General features: G+C 39.9%; 1 protein-coding gene across 5 annotated transcripts in view; it reads left to right on the forward strand.

Moving 5' to 3' along the window:
* Positions 1–19,004, forward strand: part of ghdc (GH3 domain containing) — a 31,644-nt gene extending 12,640 nt beyond the window's left edge. For 3 of the 5 annotated variants that reach the window (XM_072248625.1, XM_072248626.1, XM_072248623.1), the window contains exons 4-8: positions 131–320; positions 6,628–6,699; positions 6,806–6,939; positions 16,106–16,194; positions 16,485–19,003. In XM_072248625.1, coding sequence (XP_072104726.1) covers positions 131–320; positions 6,628–6,699; positions 6,806–6,939; positions 16,106–16,194; positions 16,485–16,706 — 707 coding nt within the window. In that variant the 3' untranslated portion in view covers positions 16,707–19,003. Of the gene's footprint in view, positions 1–130; positions 321–6,627; positions 6,700–6,805; positions 6,940–16,105; positions 16,195–16,484 lie in introns of all 5 variants that reach the window. The other 2 variants (XM_072248622.1, XM_072248621.1) reach the window with 1 other exon arrangement.
* Positions 19,005–22,853: the final 3,849 nt, after the last annotated feature.

The following is a 22,853-nucleotide window of genomic DNA, read 5'->3' on the forward strand; positions in this document are numbered from 1 at the left end:
TTCCACCAAGAATCATTGAACAGCAGGGAGGAACTGGAACACTGGCTCTTTTATTTTCCCCGATTTAGCTCAAGGGCGCTTAGAACAAATGTGAGTATGTTTGCTGAAACATCTTGAACCTATTTCCTAGGCCTCATTGGAGTGAATCTGTGGCCAGAACAGCAGGAACGACATTACCTTCTATGTCCGCAATCAATGTTTTATGAATTTATTCCTGTTAACTTCTCTGAAGATGAACAACCACAAACACTGTTTATGGAGGAAGTGAAGGAAAATGAGTTATATGAACTGGTCATCACCAATGCATCTGGTTTGTACAGGTAAAACATCAGATATTTAAAAGCAAATTTAAACATTGTTACTTGCTTTCTTGCATTATTAAGAAAGTAAAATATCAGCATATTGCAAACTTATATTCAAAGGCAAAGGTTTAAAAATGCAGCACAATTTTTTTTAATTTGTTACTGTTGGTTCTGTTCTATTAATTGAAGTCTGATAATTGAAGACACTATTGATGTCTGTCATGGCTGTCTGTTCCCTATCCTCTTTGCTACTGCCATCTTAGGGAAGCATCCTAGTAATGTTGAAGGTCAATAGGTGAACAAACCTCACAAAGCATATGTCATTTTAAAAGCTTTATAATCATCATGCTTTGTAAAGTACTTGAGCTTCATCGAGCAGCGTCTATCACACATCTTGTTCTGAGCTCATAATGGACCTGTGAGTGTCTGCTTCCTACTTAACCTGTAAACTGCTGAATGCAAGTAGTCTCCATTCGATCCATTAGTCACCATTGGCACAGTTCAGTCCACTATACTAACTGGTCCTGAAACATTAACCCTGTTCCTCTCTCTCCAGATGCTGTCTAATCTGCTGAGTACATCTAACATTTTTTTTTGCTTCTATTTCAACTTTTTCATCTCAGTTTTTTTTAGCTTGTCGATAACTGCTTAAGTTCTGGTATAATTCTGCTGAACCCAAATCAGGGTTAGCACATCCTCCCCCATGTGAAGAGCCACTGACTTGAAAATATTAACTTTGCTCCCTCCTGCTGATGTGTACAACCTGCTGAGCATTTCCAGCAGTTTTTAAAAAAATTTATTGTACTCCACGTGAATTTTAACCAGAACTTTCATTTCAGCCATCCTTTGTATGTTCCAGACTTCACAGCTTAAAGGTGAAGCTTTAGAGAGGATGCAGAGGAGATTTACCAGGATTCTGCCTGGATTACAGAGCATATTTTATGAGGATAGGTTGAGCGAGCTAGGGTTTTTCTCTTTGGAACAAAGGAGGATGAGAGATCACTTTATACAAGTGTACAAGATGTAACTCTGTGTCATCAGTAATGTGCATCCATAGATGTCCACTCCTTCATCTAAACTCTAAGATTGGCTGCCGCTGTTGTTAAGTTTTGTATGTGTCCAGGTTTACTTTTGGCCTTTGGGGATCATGAGGAAAATGAGTAATGAGCTGCATGTTGTATGACCTTGTAGTACCAAAATTTAGCCACAGGATGGAGCTCTGATCTAGCTAATGCGTGCAACAGTGAGTGTTCCTCTGATTCTCATCTCCGGGAATGTCCACACCCAGCACGTGATCATACAATATGTACAAACATAAACATGCAAAGTACTGGAGTTGTTGTTGACACAACGATTCTTCCTGCATTTTCATACACCTGAAATAGAATTCCACAGCTTCAAGACATCATTGTCCATGCTACACATAATTGTACTGTATGAGTTGTGTTACTGAACTAATATTCAGAGACACAAACTAATTATCTAGAGTTCAATTTTCACTACTGCAGGTAGGGAATATAAAGTTATGTTAATAAAACGAATTGGAAAATTGAACCATGATTGGTAATGATGACCATGAGACTTCCAGACAGTGATTAAAACTCTATCTAGTTCCTTAATGACCTTCATTTAAGGAATTTTCCTTGGTTGTCCTTTATGCTTGCTTCAACATGGCTCCAGACCCACTGTCATCCATTTTGGTTCCAGTAGCTCTTTTGAAAGACAACTACATGCAAACAGCAAGTTCTGGGTAGGTACCTGTTGTGCCTTTTGTAACCTCAGGACATCCCAAACTAATTTATAATCATTAGCTTATTCTCTTTTAAAGTATAGCCATTACTATAATGTAGAAATCGTGACACTTAATCAGTGTACAGCAAGCTCTCATGAATAACAATGTGATGAGATTTTTTAGTGACACGGATTTGGCAACAATTGGATATGCACCACTAGGGAAAATACTAGGGCTTTGATCAAGTTGCTCTAAATCGTTCTGGTCTTCGTTCCAATGACAGACTACTTACTGCCAACATGATATCAGCCAGTGAATTGCTGATAGGGCGGGGTGAGTAACATATACTGCAACAAATAACCTGTTGCTAAGCAGAGTAAATTACTCAATAACTAGTCAATTTAATGCGTGGATGAAATTAATGACAATGGCTCCTTCTGGTAATGGCAGCATAATTACTCCAGAAAATGACTCCCAAGTCCAAGGGACTATAGAGATGCAGAAAAATGTTTTAGTATAATGGTGCGGTGGCTGGTTGATTTTAGTTAGCCAGTTTTATTTGATTGTGTTTTATTTAGCGATACAGCGCGGAGTTAGGCCCGCCTGACCCTTTGCGCCTCGCCACCTTAGCAATCCCCAACAAACCTGATTAACCCTAACCTAATCACCGGACAACTTGCAATGATCGATGCGCCTACCCGACACGTCTTTGGGCTGTGGGAGGAAAGCGGAGGACCCAGGGAAAGCCCCCACATTCTACGGGGAGGACGTACAGAGACCCCTTACAGGACGCCACCGGAATTGACTCCGAACTCCGGAACGCCCCGAACTGTAATAGCGTCGTGCTAGTCGCTTCACTGCCGTGGCGTGGAAGCTGTGGTTATTTTAGTTGGAGCCGAGGCACTGGGAGGTGATTTGATTGTTAATTGGTGATTGACCTTGCACAGGTTCCAAGCTGTGCAGTGGGAAGGTGATGAGGTAAAAACTTGGCAGAATTGCAGTTTCTAGTGTATTGTCAATTTTCTCTGCAGGTTATAAAACTGTAGAGGATGACAAATAAACTCCCTTCTGAGCTTGTAAGGCATTATGATGACAGACAAGCCAACAAACCATATACTTCCAGAGCCAGGAGTGCTCAGGAACTCTGCGGAACGCCCAGACCCTGGTCTAGACAGGCAGTATGAAGATGCAACCTCAAACCCCACGGGGAGGGTTGAGTCCGACAAGGGGGCTGAGCGAACTGCGCCTCTTTTGCGTTGTAAGGTAAAAACAATCATCTCAACCTTCAACGCAAACACCATCCGCCTCTTGCCTCGATGCACAGAGTTGGCATCACAGGCAAGCAGCTACAAGATCTCCATCCTGGGGATCCAAGAACACCGTCATGTACACCCTGACAAAGAGATAAGGTTCACAGACGTAGAGGGGATGCACCTCATCACCTCGTCTGCATGGAGAGAGCTGACGACAATGTCAGCACAAGGTGGAGTAGGGCTGATGTTGAACCACAAGGTGAAGGAGGCACTGAGGGGCGTAGTCTCAGTCAGTGACAGAATCCTTACTGCGGAATTCAACGGAAACCCGGCGACCTCTGTCATCATCTGTTACTCCCCGCACAACTGCAGCGAGGAGAAGGAGGTGGAGGCCTTCTACAGTAAACTTCACAAAACTGTCACTTCAATAATGGCACGTAACTTCCTGGCCGTGCTCGGTGATTTTAATGCCCAGGTTGGACTGGAAGATATTCCGTACTCATACCAAGACTTTACCAACAGAAATGGACAATTTCTAGTTGATTTCATCCAGGAACACAGTCTCATTGCCGCCAACACACAATTCAAGAAGCGAGCTGGTAAACTGTGGACATACGAAAACAGAGCCTCCATCTACAGGAAACAGCTCGATTACATCCTCGTAAGAACAAAATGGCGTAATTGTGTGATCAACACAGAAGCCTACAGCACCTTCAACTCAGTCAGTTCTGACCACAGAGTAGTGTCAATGCAAGTGGGACTGAGCCTGCGGCAACCCAAAGCCACGGGTCCCAAGGAGAAGATAGACTGGAAGGCATTCTCCTCACAACCTGTTCTTCAAGCTCAGTACACAGTGGAGGTGAGAAATCACCTCAGCCCACTGGAAAGGGAGGAGGAAGAGACTGCCACCGACCGCTATCAACGGCTCATAGACACACACACAGATGCAACAAAGAGTTTGCCTACTGTGAAGCGAATCAAGAAGAGTCGGACCTCGAAACATCCTGACGTCGTGTCAGCAAGAAGTGTGGTCAATGCTTGTCATGCCAAACTTAGAGGGAGCGAAACAGAAGAGCTAAGAGACAAGTTCAAGGCAGCAAAGAAGAATCCCTTTGCCACCTATGACCAACTGAAGGAAGGGGAACTAGCTGAGAGGATTAGAGAGGTAGAGTCTGCTAATGAAGACAAGCAGCACGGAGAAGCATGGCGCCTAGTCAATGAGAGCAGCAGATGGAAGAAGTCCCCATCAGGTCAAATAAGTGATAAAACAGCAGAGGACTGTGTCTAGACTATGGTTTACCCACTTTAAGAACCTGCTGGGAAGCCCTCCAACGATCACAGAAGAAGAAGAGGACATACCCACGATACTAACGCAAGTCAACATCGATGACAGCCCATTCACCATTGAGGAACTGAAGAAGGCCAAATATGCACTCAGACAGGGCAGGAGCGCTGGACCAGATGGGATATCACCAGATGTCCTGAAGAACTGCGACCTGGATGACATCTTGCTGGACATATGTAATACAGCACTGATGAGAGGCGGCAAACCAGAACAGTGGTCACTCTCAAACATTATCCCAGTCCCCAAGTCTGGATCCCTCACAAAGACAGATAACTACCGCAGTATCAGCTTGACCTGCATCTTAGCAAAGCTATACAATCAGATGATCTTGAACAGGATTCACACCGCCATTAACCCTAAGCTAAGATTCAATCAGAATGGTTTTTGGCAGAAGCGCACAATAGTGATGCAAATACTTGCTCTCCGTGGAATCATCGAGGAAGTCAAGAAGAACAACTTACCAGCCGTGCTTGCTTACATCGATTTCCGCAAAGCTTCTGACTCCATTCACTGAGGTAAAATGCTGAAGATCCTGAAAGCTTACGGAGTGCCAGACCATCTACTGAGAGCAATAGAGTCCAGTTATACCAAAACCATGGCGAAAGTTATATCACCAGATGGAGAAACAGCAGTGTTTGAGCTCCTAGCTGGTGTGCTGCAAGGACACACTCTGGCACCCGACATCTTTATAATTGTCCTTGATTACGCTCTGCGACAGGCTACCAAAGATCATGACAAGCTTGGTTTTACCATAAAACCAGGACGAACCAAAAGGGTCAGACCAGTTATGCTCACAGATCTCGATTTTGCAGATGACATAGTCCTGCTCTCTGACCGGATGGAGGAAGCACAGCAGCTACTGACAAAAGTGGAAATTGAGTGCAATAAGATTGAACTTCACCTAAACGCTAAAAAGATAGAGTACATGGCGTTTAACTGCGACGAAGGTACTCTCAAGGCCGTAAAGAATGGTACCATTAAGAAAGTCTTTGACTACGAGTACCTTGGGTCAAGAATGATGAGTTCGGAGAAGGACATAAAGATACGGAAGGCGCTGGCGTGGAGGGCTATGAATGACATGAAGGAAATCTGGAAGTTGAACCTGACCAAAGGGCTTAAAAAGAGGATTTTCATAGCAGTCATAGAGTCCATTCTCACGTACGGATGCGAGGCGTGGACACTCACCAAGACTATGTGAAAGTCTCTAGATGGTTGCTATACACGAATGCTCCGGATGGCTCTTGACGTGAGTTGGCAACAGCACATGACGAACGTCGAGCTCTATGACGACCTACCGATGCTCACCACTAAAATCGAGACGAGGAGACTGCAACTAGCAGGGCACTGTCTACGCCACCCCGAGCTACCTGCCAGCCTAGTCATCATATGGGAGCCCAAGCACGGGATGATGAACCCTGGGCGCCCTCCCAAGACTATGGTCAACACGCTCCTAGAAGACAGCGGCGTGGCTAATGTAGATGAACTGAACACACTGATGAGGGAGAGGGAGAAGTGGAGGGTCCGTCATCATGCCCTACACCGGCCCCCTAGGCCTGAGTTGACATAGTAGTCATGAGCTTTTACGAGGATGATTGATAAGTTCCTGGTCTAAGGTAGAAGGAGATGAGTTATACAGCTCTCGTTACGTGCACGTGCAGTTCAACTCTTTGAGTGATTATGCAGAAAGTTTGAAGTTAATAACTCATCTCCTTCTACCTTAGGCCACAAACCTATCAATCACCCCTGGTATGTTCTGCTCATTAATTAAATGCAGATGTATTTCTACTTTGGGCTCACTGGGTGATAAAGCCCCATTTAGCTAAGTTGCTTTGAAGTTTCGGAAACTGAGGTTTAGCATTGTTTATTGGGGAATTACAGGCACAGGGCCTCCATGTGTGAGGTGCTCTGAAATAGACAGAAAACTCAAAATTCAACTTTAAGAAGTTCATGCTGTACCTCAGAATACCTCATGATGATTTTTGTTGATCCTTTCAGATACCGGATTGGAGACATTGTGAAGGTGGTGGCTTTTCACAATCAGAGTCCAGTGGTTGAGTTTAAGTACAGGTGTGCAAGTTTACTTTCATCAGTTTGTTTTATCTAGTTTTTTTTTCTGTGAAATATTTACCTCAAAAATAATACATTAATATCTTTTTATAAATTTCTTTGTCAGGCAAGGGCAGATGTTAAATGTCAGAGGAGAAAAAATTACAGAGGAGGCCTTCTACCAAACACTACTGCGTGCTGTGAAGTTGTGGCCTGGTGCTGTGCTCCTTGATTACTGTTGTGTAGAGAGTGGCCTTTTGGGTGAGTGTTATTTGATAAGTGATAAATCTGAAGGGATTTTCCCTGTACATTGTAGAGAACGTGCCTCGTTCGATTTTATAACGTGTGTTGTATTACCTTTGCTTCAAAACTGAAAGACAAGCTTGCAGCTGGTGATTGGAGCACCACAATGCTGAAGCAATAACCATTGTATACCTCTGCTGTCCAGAATCAAAGGAAAGGGCTTTTGGCGGAATCCAACAGAGAGAGCAAGATGACCATTACAGAACAAGGAATCCTCCAGCAGCTCGTCGCTCCAGATTCCAGCATCTGCAATTGCTTGTCTCCTCCAAATTTCCTCTTACTTTAGAACATAAAACAGCTTTTAGCACAGGACTTTCAGCCCACAATGTTGTGCCAAACTAATTAAGCCGATGATTGTTCTAATCCCTTCTGCCTGCACATGGTCCATATCCCTCCATTCTCTGCATATTCATGTATTATCAAAGAGCTTATTAAATATCTCTGTCATATCTGCCTCCATCACCTCCCCTAGACACCCACCACTGACCTTTTTAAAAAAAAGACTTGACCCACACATCTCCTTTCCACTTATCAAAAGCATTTCTGCAGATCCTGGAAATCCAGAGTTAACACGCACCAAATGCTGGAGCAACTCAGCAGGTCAGTCAGCATCCATGGAGAGGAATAAATAGTCAGCGTTTCAGGCCGAGACCCTTCATCCTGACCTGCTGAGTTCTTCAAGCATTTGTTGTGTTACACTATTATTTGACCCTGGAAGAAAGATACCAGCTGTCCACTCTGTCTGTCATCTACCTTTGTAATTGATAAGGGATAACTAAAATACTGTTGTTCCAAACTCCACATTGTTTTCATAAATCATGGTTTGCATTTATGTAGCTCCTTTCTTCAAATTCTTTTATAACACTTGTACAAACGTTGTAAATTCAAGAAGTTGAATTAAAGATCCTGCAAACACTGAAGTGCTAAGGATCAGACTTTCTGTTTTATTAATATCACAGGTGGGGCGAGCAATTGTTCTCCAAAATACCAGAGATAATGCTCCTGCCCTTTTTAGAAACAGTGGCCTTTACTGGAGAAGCAGAGAGCTTCAGTGTAGTATTTTAACCTAAGGTAGCACCTCCATCAGTTCAACAATCTCTCAGTGCTACACTGGTGTGTCAGCTATTGTTTTTATGCTCAAGCTGCTGGAGTAGAATGTACCACCAAATTTTAACTCAAAATCAGAATGTTACTAAATTTATCACAGAAATATATAATTTACACTGGTTTTACCCTCTCTTTCTATCATTTGAAGGCAAAAGTATTTTGTAGACATGTAGAATTATTCAAATCACACTGCTGCTTATAGATGCACCAGAGCGAAGCTGAGAGGATCAAACATCTAACCCTAACTTGATGAATCAGGTCAGACTGAGCACGTTGCAAGGTGAACATCAGTGTTATGTGCTTTCACTAGGGTTGCAGACAGTGTTTTTTACTGTATGTGTTAATGCACCATTTACAAATGGATGCAGTCAAATCAGGATGCATCGCACTCAAACTTAAATGAGCTGTTCAAGTAGATAGGCTCGAGTTGGTTTGCTGGGGAAGACGATGGACGTTTCCCTGAATGTCAGAGTGCAGAGCTGAGCTCATACACGTAACTGACTCCTCCTCTGAATGGGATCCTGTTTCTGCATTTATTAGCTACTGCCTATCAATCTCTTTCAGAGTTCTATGTGTTTCAATGAGTTCTCTTTTCACAGAGTTCCACTGTTTACTCTGTACTTACTCATTTATGCCTTTGCTGTCTATGCATCATTTGTTCCTCTAAGACCAACACAAGTGCCTATGTCCAGAACTGACTGAATGGTGAGGAATTCCGCATCCTTTGTAGATACCTCATCCAAAGCACAGGACAGGTGAGGAGTGCCCGAAGGCTTGTTTTTCAAAAAAAAGTGCTGGACACCGATGGCAGTGTATGATGTGTGTGGAATTGATGAGAAACTTGTCCTGCTTTTGTCGGCAAGAAGTATAATGCAATACATACATAGCACAGGCATAGATGATATTCAATCCAGTCAGAAATACTGATGCATGGACTTTGCCTGGCACTTGAGGAAGGACTCAGTCTTGGAAGGCTTCCTAGCAAAACAGCTTCCACAGAAACAAACTTTCAGAGCTTCCAAACAATTGATCCACAGGGAATACTCCACTGTCTCTAAGAACCATTTTAATGTTTGTAATGACTGGTGTAGCCAATCCTCCCAGGAGCAATGCTTCACACAGAGATCAAAAACTAACAAACTTAATACCCAGATCCACCCAAGTTCCCTCTTTCCACATTTTGTTACAGTACTAAGGAAGCATTATTGTTCCTCTCTGTGTCTTGTGGTACATCAGGTGGCAACCTTGCACTTAACCGTTTTTTTACCATGCTGAGTTGCTAGCTCAACACTTAACCCAGTGTGCAAGGAGCCACTCAGATTCGAACCCGGGACCATTCGCCTCTAAGTCCAGTGCTGATGCCGCTACACCACCGGCTGGCTTACTGAGGAAGCGTGTTCTTGTCTTAATGATGAGTCATTAAGCAGTCTTTTACCTGTGCTGTGTAGATGTGCCATGGATCCCAAGAGCCTCTTCAAAGAAGAGCAGGAAGATTTCTCTTCCTTGAATAATCTTAGATATTAATCAAACAGGTTCCACTTGTCATGAGAAGACAGAAATAGTTGCTTTCTCGTTACTGATGGCTAACATTGTTCCTTCAGTCGACACCACCCAGAAATAGATTAACTGGAAATTAGTCCATGTCTGCTTCCCATGGTACTTTGCTATGTTTAAATTAATTGTTACAATTTAGCAAATTACAATGATAAACTTCAGGGGGACTTCCGGTAGAGCTCATGGAGTGAAGTCGTGTTCTTGACTCGCTCCATCACCTCTTGAGTTTTTTTTCCTATGATCAGCTATATTTAACTAACCATTAAGGCATCGACTTTTACAATAATCTGAAATAAATTGGGCTTTTTGGTATTCGGATGCTTTTAAGGTCTGCTATGTCTAAGAACAGTAAAAATGGGAAAGACGGCAAACCTCCGGTTAGACCGAAAGGTACCGATCTCCCTCCGACTGAACCACCTTTGACTTTGAAAGCTATATCGGATCTAATTCAAAGGGAAATATCAACCTCTATAAAGGAGCTGATTCGTGCGGAAATTTCAATTAATTTCCAGAAAATTGCCGATTCAATCGATAAAATGCAAACATCTATCACGGAACATCAGTCGGCTATATTTAATCTTCAAAAATCCACGCAACAAAATGAACTCAAGATGGAGAAAATTGAAGAAACAATTACTATAATGAAGAAAAAACTTGACTTTCTGACTTTTAAAAACTCTGACTTAGAATCCAGAATGCGACGGCAGAATATTCGAATTATTGGTGTTCGTGAAGCTGCTGAATCTGACAACTCTATAAAGTTTTTTTTCTCAACTTTTAAAAGATGCATTTCCTACCATATTTCCTGACCAACCACCATTATTGGATTGGGCTCACAGAGTTCCATCATATTCGTCTAAGTCAGATAAACCTCGGCATGTCATTTTACGTTTTCATTATTTTCAAGACAAGGAGAAACTGCTTCGATTTGTTCGATCTAAAGGTTAGATTGAGTTTTTGGATCTTCAGTTCCGATTCGTGGAGGACTTCAGCAAACAGATTCGGCATCAACGGGTTCGTTACAGATCTGTGATGTCGGAACTCTACAAGATGGATTTAAAACCAGCGCTGCTTTACCCAGCGCGTCTAAGGATCCGCACGCCTGACGGAGCTTTCCGTTTTTTTGAATCTCCATCGGATGCCCAGAGTTATCTGGATCAATTTTCACCTTCAACATCTTAATCGTAATTTTTAACTATCTCTGTTTGATCGGAGGTTGTGAATCTGTCGGGTTTAATTTTTGTTTGCTTTATATGGGCAGAAAAGTTTATTTTTGATTAATTAATATGGTTGCCAAACTTTCTTTCCAACTGCGTCATTCCTTTCTTTTTCCTTGGGGATTATGGGTGGTTAGTCCCTTAGTATCATTTTGCGTATTTCCTTTGAGGCCTTAAATTTCGTAGTCTTTAAATGTACTTTTTTTTGTAGGTTTTCCTAACTAGTTTATATTAATAATTTCATTTCTTTTTTTTGGTTAATCATTGGATTTGTGGTCTGTTACGGTTTTCTTTATATTTTCTGGCTTTTTCTCTGTTTTACATTGTGCTTGTCTTAATTGATCTACCTTCTTTTATTCTTCTACTGTTTTATAACTAGCTGATCTTTTTTATATTTACACTTTTTTTAGTGAGCATCTATCGGAAGTCATGGGGGTAGTTTTAGTGCTTGCTTCTTTCTGGCGGGTCTGCTTTAGATCTAGCCTTGGGGTCATGGGATGGGGGGTGGTGGGAGGGGCTTCACGTTTTAGGTTTTTTCTTCTTGGGCTACTTACATTACTGAAGTATTGGTTGCGTTCTCCTTCCCGTTATCTCTGGTTTGTTCTGCTCCCTTTCCGGGTTCATGGGTCGAACCTATCGTCAATCCTTTTTTTTGCGGGTTGACTTTAGGGTTTATGGAGTCTATTATTAATTTTGTCTCCTGGAATACTAATGGTCTTAATAATCCTATTAAAAAGAAAAAAGTTTTTAAAGTATTCCAGAGACTTAAAGCACATGTTCTATTTTTACAAGAGACCCATGTGCGGAGGGGGGACAGACTACATTTTTTTAAATTCTGGAAGAGAAAACAGTTTCATTCGAACTCTAACGCTAAGATTCGAGGCGTCTCTATTTTTATAGACTCCTCAGTCACTTTTGTACAACATGATATTATCTCTGATCCGAATGGTAGATTTTTACTGGTTAGTGGTCTACTATTTAATAAAAAGGTAGTTTTGGTCAATGTTTATGCACCCAATATGGACTGTCCGGAATTTTATAAATCATTATTTAATCAGTTCCCGAATCTGAATGAGTTTTCATTGATCTGGGGTGGAGATCTTAATACTTGCTTATCCCCAGTTTTGGACCGTTCGGCTCCTTATACGGACTTTACCCAATAAATCTGCAACTTTGATTAACTCATTCCTCTCTGATTCTGGGTCGACGGACATCTGGCGTTTTTTGCATCCTCAGGAAAAAGATTTTTCTTTTTTTTCACATGTTCACCGTTCTTATTCAAGAATTGATTATTTCTTTATTGATTCTCGGCTTATCTCTTCGGTGATTAAATGTGATTATGACTCTATTACCATTTCGGATCATGCTCCACTTAAGCTTTCTATTAAAATTCAGGTCAATGCACAAAATAATAGACAATGGCGTTTTAATTTGTTGCTGCTTCAGGACTCGGATTTTGTTAACTTTAGGAATGAACAGATTGATCTTTTTTTTACAATCAACTACACAGAGGATATTTCTGTGAACATTCTTTGGGATACTTTTAAAGCTTATATTCCTGGTCAGATTATCTCGTATTCTGCTGCTTTGAGGAAGAAGCTGAAGCAGGAGGAGCTGGTCATTGTGGACAAGATTAAGGAAATTGATAAGAAATATGTTACAGCTCCCTCTGAGGAGTTGTATAAACAAAGAACTGAACTTCAAATGGAACATAGTTTATTACTTTCGTCTTCGATTGTAAACCAATTAAAGAAAACAAGAAGTGAATTTTATGTACACAGTGACAAAGTTGGCAAATTGTTGGCTAACCAATTGAAGTCTAATTATACTAAATCTCAAATTAATCAGATTTATAATCAAAATGATCGATTGATATTTGATCATGCGGAGATTAATCAAACCTTTTTTGATTTTTATTCTTCCTTATATCAATCTGAGTCTTTACGAGACTCTAAATATATGAATGACTTTTTAGATAACCTAGATTTCCCTGAGATTTCACAGGATATGTCTTCTATGCTAGATACTCCCATTACCACTGATGAGATTAAGAATGTTATTTCCTCTATGAACCTGGGGAAAGCTCCTGGCCCTGATGGGTTTACCGTGGAATTTTATAGGTTTTTTGCACCTTCATTAATCCCTTGGTTCGGTAGGGTTTTGGAGGCTTCATTAAAACTTGGTAAACTTCCCGAATCCTTCTATAGAGCGTCAATCTCTCTAATATTAAAGAAGGATAAAGATCCTGCTCAATGTGCATCTTATAGACCAATATCTTTATTAAATGTTGATTCTAAAATTTTTTCTAAATTATTAGCAAACAGATTAGAAAAAGTTCTCCCTTTTATTATTTCGGAAGACCAAACGGGTTTTATTAAAGGTCGTTACTCTTTCTATAACATTCGCACATTGTTAAATATTGTTTATACCCCCTCACAAAATGTTCCTGAGTGTGTTATCTCTTTAGATGCTGAAAAAGCTTTTGATAGAGTAGAATGGCCTTACTTATTTAAGGTGCTTGAAATGTTTAATTTTAGCTCGAAATTTATATCTTGGATCAAACTGTTATATCATTCTCCTATGGCCTCGGTCCGTACTAACTCCTTAAGCTCACCTTTTTTCCCTCTTTTTCGAGGTACTCGACAAGGTTGTCCTCTTAGTCCTTTATTATTTGATATTGCATTAGAACCTCTTGCAATTGCCATTCGAGAATCTCCAAATATTATTGGGATAACTCGGGGCTTAAAGTCCCATAAAATATCACTCTATGCTGATGACTTACTTTTATATATTTCTAATCCTCAAAAATCTATCCCTGCTGCTTTAGATTTATTAGCACAATTCAGTCTTTTTTCAGGTTATAAATTAAATCTTAGTAAGAGTGAACTTTTTCCGATTAATAAACAACTTCCCTTGTATCATAACTTTCCGTTTAAATTGATTAATAATTATTTCTCATATCTTGGGATTAAAATTACTTATAAACACAAAGATTTATTTAAGACTAATTTTTTACCCTTAATTGATCATATTACTCAACTTTCATCTAAATGGTTTCCATTATATTTAACTTTGATTGGTTGTATTAATGCAGTTAAGATGTTTTTTCTACCAAAATTTTTATATATATTTCAGGCATTACCGATTTCTGTTCCAAAATCTTTTTTTGATAAAGTTGACTCTAAAATTTCTTCATTTATTTGGCAAAATAAAAACCCGAGACTGGGTAAAATACATCTACAGAAAGCTAAGAGAGATGGAGGTTTAGCATTACCTAACTTTAGATTCTATTACTGGGCAATTAATATTCGACATATGAAATTTTGGTTACTTGACCAAGATACACGATCCATCCCTAAATGGGTAGTTTTGGAATTACAATCTGCTCAGGGCTATGCACTTGGCTCTATTTTAGGTTCCTCTCTTCCTTTCGATTTGAAACGCCTCAAACTGGTTTCTAACCCGATAGTTAAATATACCTTACGTATTTGGTTTCAATTCAGAAAATTTTTCGATCTTAACCAATTTGGGCTAGTGATCCCTATTTTTAGGTAACATTTTTTCCTCCCTCTTTCACGGATCGTGTGTTTCAAATTTGGAAGACTAAGGGTATTTCACGGTTTTTGGATTTATTTTTAGATGGTTCCTTTATGTCTTTTGAACAATTATCTAATAAATATAATTTACCAAGAATACATTTTTTTAGATATCTTCAAGTTAGAAATTTCCTAAGTACTATACTTTCTTCCTTTCCAATGCTTCCTCCTACATATATTTTAGATACTATAATTAACCTTAATCCATGTCAGAAAGGTGCAACGACTATTATTTATAATATTATTATGAAACTTAGGAAAGCTCCATTTGATAAGATTAGGTCAGATTGGGAACAAGAATTGGGTTCTATTATTTCCGTGGATGACTGGGGGCAGATTTTACAATTAGTCAATACTTCCTCTATCTGTGCTAAACATTCCCTAATTCAATTTAAAGTTGTTCATAGAGCACATATGTCCAAAGATAAGTTAGCTCATTTTTATTCTCATATTAATCCTTTATGTGATAGATGTCCGGGGCAGATAGCTCCCTTAACTCATATGTTTTGGTCTTGTCCTACTCTGGAAACTTTTTGAAGAGACATTTTTAATATTATCTCAAAGGTATTGAATATAGATATCTCTCCTTATCCTATTACTGCTATCTTTGGATTACCTAAAATTTCCAGTAATCTTTCCCCTTCAGCCCGTAGAATGATTGCATTTCTTACTTTAATGGCAAAAAGATGTATCTTACAACATTAATGTTAATGCTCCAACTACCTTTTTTTGGTTCTCCCAGACGATATTATGCTTAAATTTGGAGAAAATTAGAAGTAATCTTTATGATTCCTCATTTAAATTTGAACAGACCTGGAGATCTTTTATTCAATATTTTCATTTAATGTAATTTTTTTTTTCTCTTTTGTTTCATATTTATATTCCCTTGTTTTTTTAACTGTTTTTAATGGAGGTCGGGTTTGAGGACGTGATTTTAAGTTCTTTAACTCTACCTGTTTCCAAGTTAGCCCATTGATTTGCTTTGCTTTTAGTTTAGTTGCACGGTGGGTTTTTTTTGGGTTTTTTTTTCCCTTTTCTCTATTGATATATATAAAAATTAGTATACTATTAATTTACCTTATTATTTTATGTTTAAACTGCACTGTTTGTATCAATTTTTTTCTGTATTAATATCCCCTGTAATTTCTAACAGTGTATTAGTGCTTATATGGTTTACCTTTTGTATACTTATTTAATAAAAAGATTTAAAAAGAAAGAAAGATAAACTTCAAAGTTAATCAATTAGTTATAAATTATCCATAACATGATGTGTAAGTGAAAATTCTTTCTGTCAATGTACCAATATAGTCCATCAGATTAATGCTATGACAGATTGTAAACTTATCTTACCACTTTTATTAAGGGAAATGACAGCTCTTAATTTTCAGTGGCTTTACAGTGTGTCAAATATTGATAATTATGGTAAGGTTCTTGACTGTGACATCCAGGGGCTGATTTTTCTCAATCTGTAGCAAGACGATCAATGTTAGTATACTTGGAGTAACTATAACTCTGCTATTGTGATATAAAATAGCCTGTTTTTAATTCAAAATTATTGTAAAGCATTTCATTGTCAAACGAACTGCTGAAATACAGGGTTATGCTGATAATTCTGAATTCTTTACAAGTAGCTCAAATTTCTTCCTCTAGGACAATTTTCTGGTGGTTCAGATCCTCATTATGAGGTATTTGTAGAGATAGAAGGAGTCAGAAACTTGTCAGAGGATCAGCGTTACAAGGTGAGACTCCATCTTTATTTTCCTTTATGGAGAAAAATTATGCTGATTTAAGCTTAAAATTATTTCACCTTTGAATTTTTCAGATGGTTGTAAAGCAAAAATATTTGATAAATAATATAATCATAGAAATCATGTAAAATAGCCATTCTCCTATTCTGATTGGTAGTAGATTTATCTATCCACCTCAACAGAGCGTTATAGTTAATTTTAGATTTATTTTCTGTTTAATTGCTAACAAAAGCTAAGCTGTATTTTATTATTATTGACATCCACTTATCTATCTCCTTTAGTTGGATCAGTGCCTTCAAGAAGATTCAGCAGTGTATCAGTTATTTCGACGCAAGGGCAGCATTGGACCAATGAGAGTTCACATTGTTGCAATGGGCAGCTTCAAGGAGCTAACAGATTTCATCATCGCAAATTTAGGCACTTCGCATAATCAGTTCCAAATCCCCCGTGTTCTGAAGAACAAACAATTTTTGGACTTCATTCAAAGAAAAGTGATTTCATGAAACCTTTGCTTTTTTAGTTTCATGTCTTTGAGCCTTAATTTAGCTTCATTCACCTCTTCCTTGCATTGGATTGATAAAGACCAACAGCAGCCCCTTTTGGATGTAATTCTACCTGACTCTTGTGACTGATTTTGTTTTTACCCTTTTGTTGCGAGTCTTCATGAAGTCAGTCCTGGGGGTTGGTGGTGTAGGGGTGAGGTGGGTGTTGTGGTTGGAGCTGGTCAGACTGTGCAAGCTCTATTGGAGCGTGGAACCAACCCTGATGGACAGTCATTGTCATTTTGCCAATATTTGGATTCTAATATACTGTATACTGTAGCTTCCTATGAGGTCTCTGCAGTGAAAATTGTGGATTGGATGCACTGGAATGAACTGAAATCCTGCTTCAGACACTCTGTGAGAGCACTGTTGGTCAGTGGGATTTGGTATCTGCCGAGATGAAACCTCTTCCAGAGAAACCCACTATTATCATAACTAATCACAGCTCATTTATCTGCATAATTATTGGGTTTTTTTGCTTTAAAGCAATTTACAGCAGTAAACTTATACATTCAGTTATTAAATCTGCTTGTATTGATGCAAAATTTAACTTTATTGTTCCTTCCCTTGCAAGTTACTTGCAGGGGACTGCTGCCATTGCTTGACAGTAAAGAGTTTTTTTTACTCTGTCACGTTTTAGCCTGGTTGTTGCCTGTCCTGATATACCCAATTAAAGTTGGAGTTGGTCCACCGCTATGTGTTTCAAATGTGGTCATTTTGATGGTACAACCTCACCCGTGAGTGATTGCTTTCTGACATGGAACATTTGTTTGTATATAGGGCAGACAGTCAACTGTTCCATCATGTGGTTGTGCTGTGGGAACTTGACACAACACCTTCACCTTAAAACCAGTGTGTGGCCTCTTATGAATGCGATAACATCTAGGCAGCTATTAATCTCGCCTATTTGTGTGTGACTACAGCACAAATAAAATCATGGATGTTTATGATATGAATGGAGTCCTCACAGCCTTTCGAAGTATTATCAGTTGATGTATTGCAGTTGAGAATTTTCACACTTGTTCTGTGCTTATCCAGATATCGTTTGATAGGCTTTCCCCATGCATTTGAGAAATGAGCGTTAGATCCCCACCATCATCCTGCTGCTCCCATTTAGTCCTTTCAGCTATTGTCATAAATCAAAGGCTGTAGTTAGTGAATGTGCCACATTGGCAATCTGAGATTGTGAAGCTGCTTCTAAACTCTAAGGATTAATTGGGGCACAGGGGGACTACAGCTTTTAAGACAGAAAAGAGTAACAATATGATTGTCCTTTCTTTTAAAGTTCAAAGTAAATTGATTATCGAACTATTTTGTGTCAGTTTTCACTGTGAAAGACACTGCCAATATGCCAGAAATTCGAGAGTGTCATGGGGCTGAAGTGAGTGTAGTTGGTATTACTAAGGATTGGGAAGCTGAAAGGTCTGAAGGTGGATAAGTCGCCTGCACCAGATGGACTACACTCCAGGGTTCTGAAAGAGGTGGCTGAAGAAATTGTGGAGGCATTAGTAATGATCTTTCAAGAATCACTAAATTCTGGAATAGTTCCAGAGAAGAGGAAAATTGCAAATATCACTCCACTCTTTAAGAAGGGAGGGAGGCAGAGGAAAGGAAATTATAGGCCAGTTAGCCTGACTTCAGTGGTTGGGAAGATGTTGGAGTACATTATTAAGGATGAGGTTTCAGGTGAAGGCACTTGATAAAATAGACCACAAGTCGGCATGTTTCCTTAGGGGACAATGTTGCTTGACAAATCTGTTGGAATTCTTTGAGGACATAACAGGCAGGGTAGACATAAGAGTCAGTGGATGTTGTTTACTTGGATTTTCAAAAAGCCTTTGACAAGGGGCTGCTAAACAAGATAAGAGCCCATGGTATTACAGGAAAGATACTAGCATGGATAGAAGATTGGCTGACTGGCAGGAGCCAAGAGTGGGAATAAAGGGGGCCTTTTCTGGTTGGCTGCCAGCGGCCAGTGGTGTTCTGCAGTAATTGATATTGGTATTAGCTTCTTTTCACGTCATATGTCAACGATTTGGATGATGGAATTGATGGTTTTGTGACCAAGTTTGCAGGCAATACGAAGAAAGAAGGGCAGGTAGTGTTGAGGAGGCAGGGACTTAGATTGGGAAAATGGGCAAAGAAGTGGCAGATGGAATATAAAAGAAAGATAAAGTCTGTCCGGAGCCTTGTGGCCCATCAGGCTGGTGCTTATGCCGGTTTCTGTGGGTGAAACGACTGAGAGTATGAGGCTCCCCCCCACCCCCGCCCCCGGATAGGGCGCCAGTCTATCTCGAGGTTAACCCCCAGCATTGGCCGCTACCCATTTTCAGCTGGGTGGACTGGAGCAGTGTGTGGTTAAGTGCCTTGCTCAAAGACACAACACGCTGCCTTGGCCGAGACTCGAACCCACAACTTTTGGATCGTGAGCCCAACGCCCTAACCACTTGGCCACGCGCCACACACATAGTCTAGGGAAATATATGATCATGCACTTTGGTAGAAGGAATAAAGGTGTAGACTATTCTCTAAAGGGAGAAAATTTTAAAAAAGCAGAGGTGCAAAGGGACTTGGGAGTCCTTGTGCAGGATTTCCTAAAAATTAACTTGCAGCTTGAGTCGGTAGTAAGGAAGGCAATTGCAATGTTAGCATCCAGTGTTAGCAATGAGGATTCCTTCAGCATCTGGTGACCCTGTGATCTCTGTTTTAAAGGGATGGGGTACTTTGTAAGGCTCTGAAAACCTGTGTCAACCAACTGACGGGGGCATTCAAAGACATCTTCAATCTCTCATTGCTATGGCGGCATCCATCATTAAGGACCCCCACCACCCAGGACATGCCCTCTTCTCATTGTTACCATCAGGAAAGAGGTACAGAAGCCTGAAGGCACACACTCAGTGATCAAAAACAGCTTCTTCCCCCCGCCATCAGATTTCTAAATGGACATTGAACCCATGAACTCTGCCTCACTACTTTTCTTTAAACTGTATTTCTGTTTTTTGCACAACTTATTTTAACTATTTAATAGACGTATATAGACTTTATGTAATTCAGTTTTTTCTCTATATTTGTTTATCATGTATTTCATTGTACTGCTACCATAAGGTTAACACATTTCGTAACATATGCAGCTGATATTAAACCTGATTCTGATTCATTTCAGGAGGACTAGAAAATAAGAGCGAGGATGTAATGCTGAGACTTTATAAGGTACTGGTCAGACCGCACGGAGTATTGTGAGCAGTTTTGGACCCCTTGTCTAAGAAAAGATGTGCTAGCATTGGAGAGGGTCCAGAGGAGGTTCACAAGAATGAAAGGGTTAACATACGAGGAGCATTTGTTGGTTCTGGGCCTGTACTTTCTAGAGTTTAGAAGAATGATGAAGGATTTCATTCAATATTCAATAGGTTTCAAAGTCCCAGATAGAGTGGGTGTGGAGAGGATGTTTCCTGTAGTGGGAGAGTTTAGGACCAGAGGGCACAGCCTCAGAATGGAGGTACATCCACTTAGAATAGAGATGAGAAGGAATTTCTTTAGCCAGAGGGTAGTGAATCTGTGGTATTCATTGCCATGGATAACTGTGCAGACCAAGTCATTGTGTGTATTTAAAGCAAAGGTTGATAGGTTTTTGATAAGTCAGGCTGTCAAAGGTCATGGGGAGAAGATAGGAGAATGGGGTTGAGAGGGATAATAAATTAGCCATGATGGAATTGGTGGAGTAGACTCAATTGGCCAAATGGTCTATTCTGCTCCTATCTCTTACGGTCTTATGGAGTTCATAGCTTGTGTTCAGTGGTCAGTTCAGTGTTGAGATCAGTGAAGTTATCACGCTGGTTCAGGAGCCAGCTGGCACGGAGAAGAGTATGGCTTGAATTCTTCAATCTTATTCGTGGTTAAGATCAGAGGTCTTTTTTCAGTCTTTATTATGGTTTCCACAATCAGATTATTTTCAGATGATTTCCAAAAAAAATATTAGGACTCTGTAAAGTGCAACTGCAGTAACATTGGTAATAATTGTAGATTAGTTCATGCTTTAACTTGCAGTTTTGCTTACGTCTTCATTTATTGTCACAGTGTTGTAAACGTGTTCTATTTTCTGCCCCATTCCTTTTAGTAAATAACTCTTCCAACCCTTTTTATTAAACCACTGAACAACACGTCACACAGAGAAAATGAAATCGGTAAATGGTCTGCATGCATCTTGAACTGCCTGTGAGGCAAATTTGAAACAAATGTTGTCATGGATCTTTATCTGTTAAAAATAGTGAATAGTATTTACCAGTGTGGCCTTCAGTGTGATTTATCCCTTCGTATCTATTTTCCTGCTGCCAAGTGACACTTTGTACTGGCAAAATCTGTTTACTGTTATGTTAAACACCAGATAAGATTGACTAAAGTTCATTTACTCAACTAAAGTATTATTTCCAACTTCATTCAGACTGTGGGGAACCTTCAGTTATTGGGGAGTGTTTGCCCTGTGTTACCTATAATCAGCGTTCTTTATATCTAAAAGTGTGAATGCATTTGCATTTGACTGTACAACTCATAAAATGGGACATGCTTAGGTGTGTATAATGATCTTTTCGTAATTTATTAAAAAAATATAGTTAAGGTCATACAATGTTAAATCTTCTGAGTCAAATGCTATGCAGGTGAAAGATTCCACTGTTACGGAGTCATTTTGATTTTGTATTTGTTTGCCTAGATTAATTGTAATTTTTCTGGTACCTGTGGCTCTGATTTTAAAGGTCTCGATTGTTTGCCTAAACTTCTATCTCATTCATTGTCTATCTGTTTCATCAGCAAAGCTTAAAACTAAATTATGAAGACTATAACTGTGACTTTTCTCATTAGACTTCCAAAAATTATAACTTGAGAACAAACGGAGAACATTTTCTTTTGACAAAAAGTACATTGGCAGTTAAAGGGGCATGAGAGAGCAAAGCCCCCACTAACAGCAATAAATTGATGACTGGAACAGCAGCTGGTGCCTTTAATTTATAGTCATTGGCCAAGACTCCAATTAACAAAAGATCAATTAATATCATCCAACATTATAACCATATTTCTATTGGTGTTTGAAAACGTTGCTGATTGCTGACTGACTTGTTCACTGCTCTGTCATCGTAAGGGTGCTGGGGCAGGGTGGGCTCTCCAAAAATTAAACTGTTAAAGTACAATGTTTTGGTGTAGCTTCTGTTGAGTTGTAGACTCGCACAGCATGGAAACAGGCCATTCAGTCCATCAAGTTTGCGTGACTATCAAACGCCCATTTACAGTACCTGTATACCAAATGTAGGGTTGTCTCCACCAGTTACTTCCCTGCTTCTGTTACTATCTCCACCCTTTCCTCTCCTACACATCTCCATCTGCCTATCAACTTCACCTCACCCATCCTTTGCTTACTAGTTCCTATCCTCTCCTTCCCCTCATGTATTTATTGTGGCTATCTATCTCCCCCTTACACTCCAAGTCCTTATGATGTGAAACAGTGACCACCTCTTTGCCTCCACAGATGCTGCCTGACCTGCTGAGTTCCTCCAGCAGATTGCTTTTTTTTGCTTCACAGTAGGCCTATATTTATACTCCCCTTATTCCCACAAAGTTCCCCCAGATTCTACCACTCAACAACACACTAGTGCCATTTACAGGGCTAATTGATCTGCTCATTTTAGGGATGAGGGTGGAAAACAGAGGAAGCCAGCATGGTTTCAGGGGGAATGTGCGAAACTCCATGCTGGATTGGACCAGTGTCTCCAGAGCTGTGACACTGTACAGCAAGCTGTGCTACGTTTGGTAGAGAAAAGCAAACCACCTCCACGCTTACTGTCCTGGAATCTGCTGGTATGTGTTTTATGATTAAGAAAACCCATAACAACTCGTTTATTGAACTCCAAACACTGAGCACAAAGCATGGTAAAAGTACTTTGTGTAAATATGTCATCACGCAGGCCAACCTCTTAATGACAAGCCCAACTCAGGGTCGGTGGCTGTGAAGTACATATGTTTCCACCAATTACAGACCGCCCAGAAATGCACGTCATGGCAGATGAAAACAAACGAGGTGGAATGTAGGTCAACAGGAACCCAAGAGCGCTGTACGCCATG

Source organism: Mobula birostris, chromosome X (assembly GCF_030028105.1).
Source record: "Mobula birostris isolate sMobBir1 chromosome X, sMobBir1.hap1, whole genome shotgun sequence".
Taxonomy (NCBI): Eukaryota; Metazoa; Chordata; class Chondrichthyes; order Myliobatiformes; family Myliobatidae; genus Mobula; species Mobula birostris.